The sequence below is a fragment of the Balaenoptera musculus genome, chromosome 10 (genome assembly GCF_009873245.2).
Source record: "Balaenoptera musculus isolate JJ_BM4_2016_0621 chromosome 10, mBalMus1.pri.v3, whole genome shotgun sequence".
In the NCBI taxonomy this organism is placed as follows: Eukaryota; Metazoa; Chordata; class Mammalia; order Artiodactyla; family Balaenopteridae; genus Balaenoptera; species Balaenoptera musculus.
This window is the reverse complement of record NC_045794.1, coordinates 96,976,853-96,988,741: the sequence shown is the minus strand read 5'-3', so window position 1 is coordinate 96,988,741 and position 11,889 is coordinate 96,976,853. Positions and strand designations below refer to the sequence as shown.

General features: G+C 57.0%; 1 protein-coding gene across 1 annotated transcript; it reads left to right on the top strand.

Moving 5' to 3' along the window:
- The first annotated feature begins 4,404 nt into the window (after positions 1–4,404).
- On the top strand, positions 4,405–11,432 carry CHADL (chondroadherin like). Its single transcript, XM_036867481.1, has 6 exons — positions 4,405–4,412; positions 5,943–6,111; positions 6,671–8,365; positions 8,869–9,035; positions 9,662–9,875; positions 11,388–11,432. Exons 1-6 carry the CDS (start codon positions 4,405–4,407, stop codon positions 11,430–11,432), a joined length of 2,298 nt encoding a protein of 765 aa, XP_036723376.1.
- The last annotated feature ends 457 nt before the right edge of the window (positions 11,433–11,889 follow it).

Genomic DNA, 11,889 nt, shown 5'->3' with positions numbered 1-11,889 from the left:
TCCCTCTGACGTTTTTTAGGGGGCAGGGTGTCTTTACTGGCCACGGACTACTCAAGCAACATCTTTCTAGGCCGGGTGGCAGAAGCGATGCCCAGGCCCTTGCCCTCCCCTCCTCCCAGGTGATAAGGCAGCTGGAGGTCCGACCAACTCCACCCCCATCTCCTTGCCTGGCCCTGTTTTGAGCTCTGGGGCTGCAGGTGCAGCCCTTGGGGAGCTCCCAGTCTGGTGCAGGAGACCATGTGTGGCCCAGAGTGGAGACTGTGGGCAGTGAGGTCAGAGAAGCCTTCAAGAGTTAGGGGTGCAAGAGCTGAGTCTTGAGGTTCAAACAGGACTTTTCACAGGTGATATCTGAGAGACGGAGAAACTGCAGCTTGGAGCCGAATAGGGGTCTGTCCAAGGTTTTCTGGCCTGGGTGTTCCTTCCCTCCAGGCCACCCAGGGCTGGCCCTTGTTCCTTCCTAGCTAATGCGGGTCCAAGCTTCAGATCAGACTGAGAGGAGCAGCACAGATCTCGTTTACTTAACCTCGCAACAGGTCGGCAGTGCCTGACTCCTGGGACCCAGGGACTGAGGAGGGTGCCCCGCCCCTGCTCAGCCCTTCAGAGCAGCTCCAGGTGCAGGGAAGGGCCTGGGGGCCTCTACTTGCTGCTTACTGAGAAAGGGAATTTCCCCCCAGACTCAAACGCCAACCCTAAGATTACACAGGCTCCAGGTCCCTGAGCACCGTGATTTGGGGTCTGCAAGATCACAGATGCCTTTGCCTGGGCAGCCTGTGACCCCCACATACGAAGGGCCTGCTCAGCACCAGGCTGTTCCCACTAAAAGGAGCTCAGCTATGGGCCAGGAGCTCACAAACTATCAATTCCATTCTAAAAGCTCAGACTGGAAAACCCCCAGGAAGCATGGCCGAAGGCACTCCTAGCAGCACTGTTTAATGGCAGGAGCCTAGAAGCGACTCACAGGCACATCAGGAAACTGGATCAGGAGCAAAGCCACACAACGTAATGTTACACAGCAGTGAAAACGCATCCACCGCGGCTCGGCACGCACCGGGCACGCCACGGATGGATCAGTAGCGACGTCGAGCCAAGAAAATCTAACGCCCTTAGTTCAAAAGCCAGTAAACGGAACACGTGTTTGGGCATGTGTATGCGTGTGACAAACCCAGCTTTCAGGATAGGAGTTAGTCTGGGGAGGGCAGGGGACAGGACGGGGCGGAAGCACAGTTAGGCCACTGTCGTGCCCCAAGATTCGAAGTGATCCAAATCCATTTGCCTAAGGAGCCGTATTTTTTAAAGGAAAATTAAACACAGGAGAGCATTTTTTGACACAAAGAGCACAAGCCATAAGAAAATTTGCCTATTTCGAAATAAAAAGTGAAAAACAATGACCAAAAATACCATAAAAGTTAACAGACAAGGTGAGAGAATAGAAAGACATTGCAACATACATAACAAGGATTCATGTTGAGAATATACATCCAGTTGAAAATTGGGCAAAGGGTATAAACAGGCAGTTCACAGAAGAGGAGACCTGAAGAGCAAAAGGAAATTATGTTCGGGCTTCCCTGGTGGCACAATGGTTAAGAATCTGCCTGCCAATACAAGGGACACGGGTTCGAGCCCTGGCCCGGGAAGATCCCACATGCCGCAGAGCAACTAAGCCCATGCGCCACAACTACTGAGCCTGAGCTCTAGAGCCCGCAAGCCACAGCTACTGAGCCTATGTGCCACAACTACTGAAGCCTGTGCGCCTACAGCCCGTGCTCCGCAACAAGAGAAGCCACCGCAAAGAGAAGCTCGCGCACCACACCGCAACGAAGAGTAGCCCCCGCTCACCACAACTAGAGATAACCCGTGCACAGCAACGAAGACCCAACACAGCCAAAAATAAATAAATTAAAAAAAAAATTATGTTCAACTTTACTGGAAAATAAGGAAATGTGAAATACAACCACAGATAATACCATTTCAGACCAGACTGGCAAATACGATTAAAAGAGGTGACACCAGGAAAGAGGTGAATCTGGCACGTCTTACATATTGCTGGAGGGATGTCAAACTAATAAAAGCCACTTTAGACAGCAATTTGGCAGATACTGAGAAAGCTGAAAATGCATGTAGCCCATGACCCCAAATTCCATTTCTAAGGATCTACTTGAGAGAAACTTGTATGTGTGCACAAGGAGACGAGTAAAACGTACAACGGCAGCCTGATGACGGATACCAGAAAATTAAGAAATAACCAAGTGTCCCTAAGTGGAATAGTGAGATTATGGCACATGCATGCAGTGAGATCATATGTAGCAGTTAAAATGAATAAACCGGATGCAGAAGCTACCTGTATCCACTGAGTAAATCTTCAAAAAACACTGCTGAGTGAAAGAAACAAGTTTGCAAAACAATATGCACTGTTTAATACATTTAAAACATTTAATGCCTTATATTGTAAAATTATACTACTTCATGAAAGCAGTTGCCTCTGGGTAGAAAGGGAGGAGAGAGAATGAGACAGTACACCTCCTTATTACCTGCGTCTGGGGCAGATTGCGCTCCTGCCTCTGTCCCATGCCGCTGTTGTGGAATATTTATAGAAGGGAATGCTGGAATGCTATATAAAAATGAATGAATTTTTACAATATGCACCACAGGTGAATCTCACTGAAATAATACTGATTAAAAAAAGCCAGACATAAAAGGATACACACTGGGGACTTCCCTGGTGGTCCAGTGGTTAAGAATCCATCTTCCAATGCCGGGGACGCAGGGTTTGATCCCTGGTCAGGGAACTAAGATCCCACATGCCTCGGGGCAACTAAGCCCGCATGCCGCAACTACTGAGCACGCACGCTCTGGAGCCCGCGTGCCGCAACTAGACAGAAGACCACGTGCTGCAACGAAGATCCCGTGTGCTGCAACTAAGACCCGATGCAGCCAAATAAATAAACAAATATGGGGGGGGGGGGAAAGAAAGGATGCACACTGTGCAATACTGTTGACAGAATTTGCTGAGTGAAATAAAGCACATGCAGAAGTCTGTGTGTGAGGACTTCCCTGGTGGTCCAGTGGTTAAGACTCTGCGTTCCCAATACAGGGGGCCTGGGTTTGATCCCTGGTCAGGGAACTAGATCCCACATGCCGCAACTAGGACCCGGCGCAGCCAAATAAATGTTAATAAAAAGTCTGTGTGGGCTTCCCTGGTGGCGCAGTGGTTGAGAATCTGCCTGCCAATGCAGGGGACACGGGTTCGAGCCCTGGTCTGGGAAGATCCCACATGCTGCGGAGCAACTAGGCCCGTGAGCCACAACTACTGAGCCTGCGCGTCTGGAGCCTGTGCTCCGCAACAAGAGAGGCCGCGATAGTGAGAGGCCCGCGCACCGCTATGAAGAGCGGCCCCCGCTCGCCGCGACTAGAGAAAGCCCTCGCACAGAAACGAAGACCCAACACAGCCAATAAATAAATAAATAAATAAATAAATAAATAATTAAAGGTGCTAATAATTAAAAAAAAAAAAAAGTCTGTGTGTGGTGTGACACTATTTTTTTTTTTTAAAAAGCCAAAAAACAGTAATGAAAGCTGCATTTCCACCAGAAACACAGATCTAAAATATCATAGGATCTGAAAAATCATAGCATACATAAAGGTTTTAAATATTTGCTATAGTCTAGACAAACTATTTCATTTTTTAAAAAAATGCACATCCCCAGGAAGATAAGTATTTAGGTATTCTTTGCAACACTGTAATAACAAAAAATTGGAGGCAACCTAAACGTCCAAGATTAATGAATAAGTTGATACACTTATACAGTGAAATACTATACAAGTCAAAATGAATGAGTATAACTAAGAAGAATCAACTTAGATAGTTCCCTGATGTTGAGTGAAAAAAAACAAATTTGCAGAATAATTTAGGTACAGCGTTAAACAATGTACGTAAATGTATTATAAGCACAAACAGGGCAGAGTTAACTGTTCTTGAGCACCTACGATGTGCCAAGTGCCTACCTTAACCCCCAGAGCAACCCTATGAGCTAGTTACTAATACTCTGTCTTTTCACAGAGTAGGAAACTGAGGCTCGGTGAGGTGCAGCCCTGCCCAGGGACACAGCCGGAGGAAGCCTAGGTCTGGGACCCACTGGCCAGCCCCTTGAGGCCCCTCCCTGCTTGGCCGGTCCAGGGACTTGGGTCTCAGGCCTGGGCCAGGATTCTGAGCAAGAGGCCCTGCAACTTCAGCCGCTGCTCCCGCCATGCCCGCCCCTCCCTCACCTCACAATGCCTCCCATTCAGCCCTGTCCCCGCTGCCAGGTCTGCGGGCTGGGAGGGGGGCTCCTGCTGGCGTCCAGGCAGGGACCGTTGCCAGCCTTCCCCTGTGCTGCATTTCCAGGCTGGACTGGCCGTGCGATCAGCATGGCGGGGTGAGTCTTTGGGCCCTGTGGTGGCAAGGGGGATTAAAGAAGCTGAGTGGCTACAGGCAAGCCCCTGCCCCTCTCTGGGCCTCTCAGGGGCTGCAGGACAGGGGCTCTGGGATCTCCCGGGGCAGAGATTCTCCAAGGGTGTCTCCGAAATGGGTTCCGAGGAAGACGGTGAATGTGGCCGCTCCCAGGAGCTCCCCTGGGCTAGTCCTCCAGGAGCCTGTCTGAGCGCTAGGCAGGCCTGAGGCCTGGATGCTTGTCCTTCAGGGATCTGTCCCCACACCCCACACCCCCCGACCTGCCCTGAGCCTCAGCCTCACTACAGCTCTACAGGATGCCACCAGCCCCAAGGCCGGGCTGGACCCTGGGACCCCAAGGAAACTGAAAACCGCATGGTGACAGCCAATCCAGTGAGTGGAAATAGGGGAGGCTCAGGGTGGGAGTCAGCCCAGGGATCAGGAAGGATTGCTCAGAGAGCTGAGGGCAGAGGGAAAAGCTGGTGAGGCAGAGAGGAGGGAGCTGCTTTGCGTGCTGATGGTGGGGGAGCCCAGGGTGACACTGAAGGATCTGAGCAGGTACCAGTTGGGGAATCAGGAGTCAGGATTTCCCAGCAAAGGCAGTGAGGAGAGGCTGGAGGGTTTTCAGCCGGGGGTGTCAGGGCCCGTCTGTATCTTGGAAAGTTCCCTTTGGTTGTTGGTGGTGAGCGGAAGTCGGGAAGCCAGGAGTGCCACCGTGGCACGGTCGTCCCTGTGGAGAGGCAGGCGGTAGTTGTGAGGTAAAGGGGTCCAGCTGGGTATTGGGTAGACGGGGAGTGGATGGACAGACAGGAAAGTGGACAGACCTTGCCCAAAGCACAGCCCCAAGGCCATACCCGCAGTTCCCCCCATCCCAGTCCAGGCCAGCGGGGTGGCACTAAGATGAAGAGAGGACAACAGACGAATAAACAGGAGAGAAGTCGGAGCCACCTGCTTGCCTGTCAGGGTGGCTCTGACCAGCCATTAAGGCTCCTCAGGGCTCTCGGATCCCACGACACCTGGTCCCCCAAGTCGTGCCTCACAACTTGGGCTAGCCCTGGGTCCTCCCCTCCGGCTGCCAGGCTGTCTTCTCGAGGTGGGTGCCATCATGCTCCCTGCCACCGTGGTGCTGATGCCACCTCTGTCTGAGGAACGGCTGATTCTCTCTCCACCGCCAACCTCACCCTGGGAGGACACACCTCCCCCTGGACCCGGGGACCTCTGCACAGCCTGGGCACACCGCTGAACTGCATTCGGCAAGGCCTCAGTGAGCCACTGGGCAGACAATCAAAGGGACTTGCCAGGTCGCCTTTCTGAGCCTGTTTCCTCTGGTGTAAAACAGGGATAACAATGCAATCTCTGCTCTGTGGAGGGGTTGGAGGCTCAGGGTAATGACAGCTTCCCTAGGGCCAAAGGAGGAAGACATCTGAGGGGCTCTGGGACAAGAGCTGGGGCTCAGTGAGTGGACAGTGTGGGACCCTTGCTCCTGTGAACACCTGACCCTTCTTCTCTCTGCCAGGCCCCAGAGTGTCTCCGTGGTGCTGCTGCTTCCTCTGCTGCTGCCACTGGGGCCAACCTGGCATGCAGCTGCCCAGCGCTGCCCACAGACCTGCATCTGCGACAATTCCAGGCGGCATGTTGCCTGCCGGCACCAGAACCTCACCGAGGTGCCGAATGCCATCCCTGAGGTCAGCAGGGCAAGATGGGGTGGGGAGGACAGCAGGAGGAGCCTGGGCTGGCACCAGTGGATCTGCCATTGCCAGGCTGGGAGGCCTTGGCAAGTCACTTTTCCTCTCTGAGCCTCAGTCTTCACATCTGTAAAATGGGAATGATAATAACCAACAACAGGGAGACATCTATTTAAAATGCTATGCAACTGGAACAAGTTAGGTAACCTATATAGATACAGCATTGAGTTAATTACAGGCCTTGTGGCAGAGAACTGGGGATATACTGGACTAAGGTATGGTCTCTGTCCTATGGAGTCAAGACCTAGAGGAGAAGAGTGAAAGTAAAGGGGCAGTGACAATTCAATGTGAAAAGTGCTAGAGTAGCGGATACCCAGGCAGCTGGGGAGGAAGGCTTCCAGGAGGAGGTGTCAGGGAGCAGGATGAAGAGAATGAAGGAAACGTGAGGGGGAAGAGAGTGTTCCAGGTGAGGGAACAGCACGTGCAAAGGCCAGGGTTAGCAAGGGGCACAGGCCGTGGTCCTGGTGCCGCTCAGCTTCCCCTACCTCTCCCTGCTCAGCTGACCCAGCGGCTGGACCTCCAGGGCAACATGCTGAAGCTGATCCCCCCAGCTGCCTTCCGGGACCTGCCTTACCTGACACACCTGGACCTGCGGCACTGCCAGGTGGAGCTGGTGGCCGAGGGTGCCTTCCGAGGCCTGGGTCGCCTGCTCCTCCTCAACCTGGCCTTCAACCGCCTGAACGCGCTGCCCCAGGAGGCGCTGGACGGGCTAGGCTCGCTGCGGCGGCTGGAGCTGGAGGGGAACCTGCTGGAGGAGCTGCGGCCGGGGACGTTCGGGGCGCTGGGCGCGCTGGCCACGCTGAATCTGGCCCACAACGCCCTCGTCTACCTGCCTGCCATGGCCTTCCAGGGGCTGGTGCGCGCCCGCTGGCTGCAGCTGTCCCACAACGCGCTCAGCGTGCTGGCCCCCGACGCCCTGGCCGGCCTGCCCGCCCTGCGCCGGCTCAGCCTGCACCACAATGAGCTGCAGTCCCTGCCCGGGGCGACCTTGTCCCAGGCCCGCGGCCTGGCCCGCCTCGAGCTGGGCCACAACCCCTTCACCTACACGAGCGAGGAGGACGGGCTGGTGCTGCCCGGCCTGCGGGAGCTGAGGCTGGACCACGGGGCCCTGCAGGCCCTGGACCCCAGGGCCTTTGCCCACTGCCCCCGCCTGCACACCCTGGACCTCCGTGGGAACCAGCTGGATGCCCTGCAGCCGCTGCAGGGCCCGGGGCAGCTGCGCCGGCTGCGGCTGCAGGGGAACCCGCTGCGGTGCGACTGCCGGGCTCGGCCCCTGCTCCAGTGGCTGGCGCGGGCGCGCGTGCGCTCGGACGGCGCGTGCGGGGGGCCACGGCGCCTGCGCGGCGAGGCCCTGGACGCCCTGCGGCCCTCGGACCTGCGCTGCCCCCGAGCCGGGGCGGAGGAGGAAGAGGAGGAGGTGGCGGCCGCGCGGCCCCGTGCCCCTGCCGGCACCTCCAAGGAGAAGGCTGGGGAGGCCGGGCCCTGCCCGCGCGCCTGCGTGTGCGCCCCTGAGTCCCGGCACAGCAGCTGTGAGGGCCGCGGCCTGCAGTTCGTGCCCCGCGGCTTCCCCAACGACACCCAGCTCCTGGACCTGAGGCAGAACCACTTCCCCTTGGTGCCCCGAGAGGCCTTCCCGGGCCTGGGCCAGCTGGTGTCGCTGCACCTGCAGCACTGCGGCATCACGGAGCTGGAGGCAGGCGCCCTGGCGGGGCTGGGCAGCCTGCTCTACCTCTACCTCTCGGACAACATGCTCTCCAGCCTCAGCGCCGCCTCCCTCGAAGGGGCGCCCTGCCTGGGCTACCTGTACCTGGAGCGCAACCGCTTCCTGCAGGTGCCAGGGGCCGCCCTGCGCGCCCTGCCCAGCCTCTTCTCCCTGCACTTGCAGGACAACGCTCTGGACCGCCTGGCACTGGGGGACCTGGCAGGCGTGCGGGCCTTGCGCTGGCTCTACCTGAGCGGGAACCGCATCACTGAAGTGTCCCCCGGGGCACTGGGCCCCGCTCAGGAGCTGGAGAAGCTGCACCTGGACAGGAATGAGCTGCGAGAGGTGCCCACGGCGGCCCTGGAGGGGCTGCCTGCCCTCCTGGAGCTGCAGCTCTCGGGGAACCCGCTCAGGGCACTGCGAGATGGGGCCTTCTGGCCCGTGGGCCGCTCGCTGCAACACCTCTTCCTGAACAGCAGTGGCCTGGAGCAGGTGGGCACAGGGGGACCAGGGGTGAGGGGAGGCAGCACGAGGCTCTACGCAGCTTGCGTTCACTCAACAAACACTGCCGCCCCTGCAGTGCCAGGCCCGAGGCCGGGCGTGGGGTCCCTGAGATGAGCCCGACCCTGCGCCTGCCCCAGGGAGCTCAGGTGTGGGCCACAGACCAGGAGGAATGGTGTGCCACACGGAGGGGCTTGACAGGGAGGGCATTGCCGAGGCCTGGAGGAGGGAGGAACGTGGATCCGTGGGGTCACCTACTGTTGCACACTTTGTGGGCAGAGCTTTGCCATTATGTGGGGGTCCAGGCACAGCAGAAAGAACCATGGACTGGGGGTCTACGTGACTTGCAAAGGGCACGTGCTTTGGCATCAACCTGGGTTTCCACCCCAGCACTGCCCTCCCTGCCCATCTTGGGAGCGTGAGGCTCCCTCCCAGGCTTGGGGGTGGGACAGGCCTGGCAGGAGCTCACACCAGGGCCTGGCGCCTTCTTGCAGATTTCTCCCGGGGCCTTCTCGGGCCTGGGGCCCCGGCTCCAGAGCCTACATCTGCAAAAGAATCAGCTGCAGGCCCTGCCCGCCCTGCCTGGTCTCAGCCAGCTTGAGCTCATCGACCTCAGCGGCAATCCCTTCCACTGTGACTGCCAGCTGCTCCCACTTCACAGGTAAGCACCCCCAACTGCTCTCAGTCAAGCCCTGGTGCCATCTGAGCACCTTTGGTGGGGGAGGATCCTGCCAGGGCCAGCTACCCTTCCTGGGGGAGCCAAACATCCACGGGGCTTGGGTGGGCTTCTCTGAGCCTCTGTTCCCTCATCTATAAAGTGGGAATGAAATCTGCCCAGCCTAGTGGGGTGGGACCTAGTAAATGTGTGTGAGCACTTTACGTCATTGCCTAAGAAAGCAACAAGAACCGTGGAGTCTGGTGACCTGGGCTCAGATCCACCTCTGTGACTGACCATCTACCTTTGAGCCATGTGGCCTCTCTGTGCCGGTTCCTCATCTGGAAAGGGGATGATAGCGATTGCATCCACCTGGTGGTGGTGGTAAGAATTACATTAAATTAGATAGCTTATCTAGATTGCTTTGAACAGCGTCTGGGTCTTCAGCCCGCTGTAACTGTTCATTACTGGCCCCCTGTTACAGGGAGGGGATTGAAGGTTGAAGTGACTTGCTCAGGGTCACATAATTGGTGAGTGGCCGAGTCCCACTGCCCCCAAATCATTGAGGACCTCTGCGCTCTCCTCAGGAAAGCTCAGCACAGCAGCTTCCCCGAACCCCCTCTTCTCCTCAGGTGGCTCACTGGGCTGAACCTGCGCGTGGGGGCCACCTGTGCCGCCCCTCCCAGTGCCCGTGGCCAGAGGGTGAAGGCTGCAGCTGCTGTCTTTGAAGCCTGCCCGGGCTGGGCTGCCAGGAAGGCCAAGCGGACGCCGGCCCCCAGGCCTAGTGCCCAGAGGACCCCCATGAGGGGAAGACGGCAGGGAGCGAACAAGGTTGGCCGGGGGCAGGTGCAGGGAGGCCTCGCTGGGTGGGTCAGGTTTTAAAGCCCCTGGGGTAGGAGGGGTCTGACTTGTCTTGGTCCCAATTTCATGAGGTTCTAGATCTGGGCAATGACCCTGTTGCTTCCGTTCAAAAATGTCTATCCCCCTCTCCTTACCTCCTCCACCTCTGGGCTAAGCCGAGTGGGTTTGTAAGGAAATGACTGCCCGCTATTTCATCCCACGGGACAATGGCCTTTCCGATTAAGCTGCAGCATCCCAGGACCCTAGGTATCCATGAGAAGAACCCCACAGTGACTGTTACTGCTGGATCGCTGTTGATTCAGCCCATTCCCACCTGATCTTGGGGGCTCGCTCATCCCTGGGGCGGGAAGAGCAGGAGTGCAGGTGTGTGGTTGGTGCCACGGGTCGGACTCCATCACCCCCTTGACGTTAACGTTTGCTGTCCGGACAAACCCACTCACACTGGAACGCTCAGTTGTAGCAAAATCTCGCAGCTTCAGAGAAGAGTGGGCAGGACATGGGCACCCCTCCACGTGGGGACCCGTGCTGGGTGGTGAGGGGACGTAGGGGAGGCAGACCTTAGAGGGAAGCCGTGACCAGAACAAGGGGTGCTCTGGGAAGGAGGGGAGAGGGCTCTGCCTGCCTCTGGACCTGCAGCTTGAAGAGTTGGGGCACTTGGGGACCATCAGATGGTGTTTGTATTAGTTCCCTAGGGGTGCAGTACCACAAACTACCACAAGCTGGGTGGCTCAGAACCACAGAAATGTATTGTCTCACTGATGTGGAGGTTAGAAGCCTGGAATCAAAGGGCTGGCGGGGCTGTGCTTCCTCTGAGGCCTCGAGGGGAGGGTCCTTCCGTGCCCCGTCCAGCCTCCGCGGGCCCCAGATGTTCCTTGGCTGTGGCAGCACAACCCCCGTCCCTGCCTCCACCGTCGCATGATGTCTTCCCGTGTCTCTCCACATCGTCTTCCTGATGCATGTGTCCAAATTACCCCTTTTTATGAGGACACGAGTCATTAGATCAGGGCCCACCCTAATGACCCCATTTTAACTGGATCACCTCTGTGAAGACCCTATTTCGAAATAAGGCCTCATTCTGAGGTGTATCTTCCTTGTGGGGACTTAATTCAACCCGAAACAGTGTTCGTTGTGGAGGTTGGCTGGGAGTGAGGAAGAACCCCTAAAAAGACCCCAGGCTGAAGGTGAGCATTCGGCCTTAGAAGGGAGACCTGGAACCAGGGTCAATGGCGGCGGCCGTACTCAGTGAACGCTTGGGCGGCACTTTCTGCCGGGAGTTGTGCTGATGAACAGCACCGGCGTGGATGCTGAGCTTGACTCGGGAGCAGCAGCCCTGCCGGGTTCACCTCCAGGTCAGGACTCTCATTAAAAGACCCCCACGCCAATCCCACATTGTGTAGCTGCGACAGGAATGGGGCCTCGCGGGCCACCCCATCCAACCACCCTTTCTGACATGGAGATATGCCACCAAACGGGCTTTTTCTTTTTACTTTGTTGAAGGTGGCAGCTTCCTCCCAGGAATACCAAGGCATCGAAGAAGGATAAGGGCCCTGAGCCCTGGCAGGGTGTTCTGGGCTGGGGGGCTTGCCTGGCCGAAGGCACCTGGTAGACGAGCCTGGGTTTACTCCCACTGCTGTCATTTAACAGTTGTCAAGCCACCAAGTTACTGAACTTTAACGAGTCCTCTTTCTCTTATGTGTAAAATGAAGTCAGCGTGTCCTCACAGGATTACTGTGAAGATGAAGCAAGCTGTGTGAACGCCTGTAAACTAGTGCCTGGCATATGAGGCTATCACAAATGGTAGTTCCCTTGCTTCCCAGCCCTCAAGCAGAGCTGAGGGTCCAGATGGGGTGACAGTAAAGGAAGGTGCAGGGGGCTTCCTCCGATGTTTGCACGTGGCCTAATCTGCACCAGGGAGCTGCTGCAGGCTGTCAAGCAGTGAGAGCAGGGAGTGGAAGTGGTTCTGTTCTTTAGGATATTTCCCAGCCATCATGTGGCCCCG

What these genes read in the sequence shown, in the direction of transcription:
- CHADL (XM_036867481.1), top strand. An exon ending in TGCCGAATGCCATCCCTGAG is followed by an intron (nt 6,112 to 6,670) that starts GTCAGCAGGGCA and finishes CTCCCTGCTCAG; the next exon opens with CTGACCCAGCGGCTGGACCT. An exon ending in ACAAGGTTGGCCGGGGGCAG is followed by an intron (nt 9,876 to 11,387) that starts GTGCAGGGAGGC and finishes ACTTTGTTGAAG; the next exon opens with GTGGCAGCTTCCTCCCAGGA.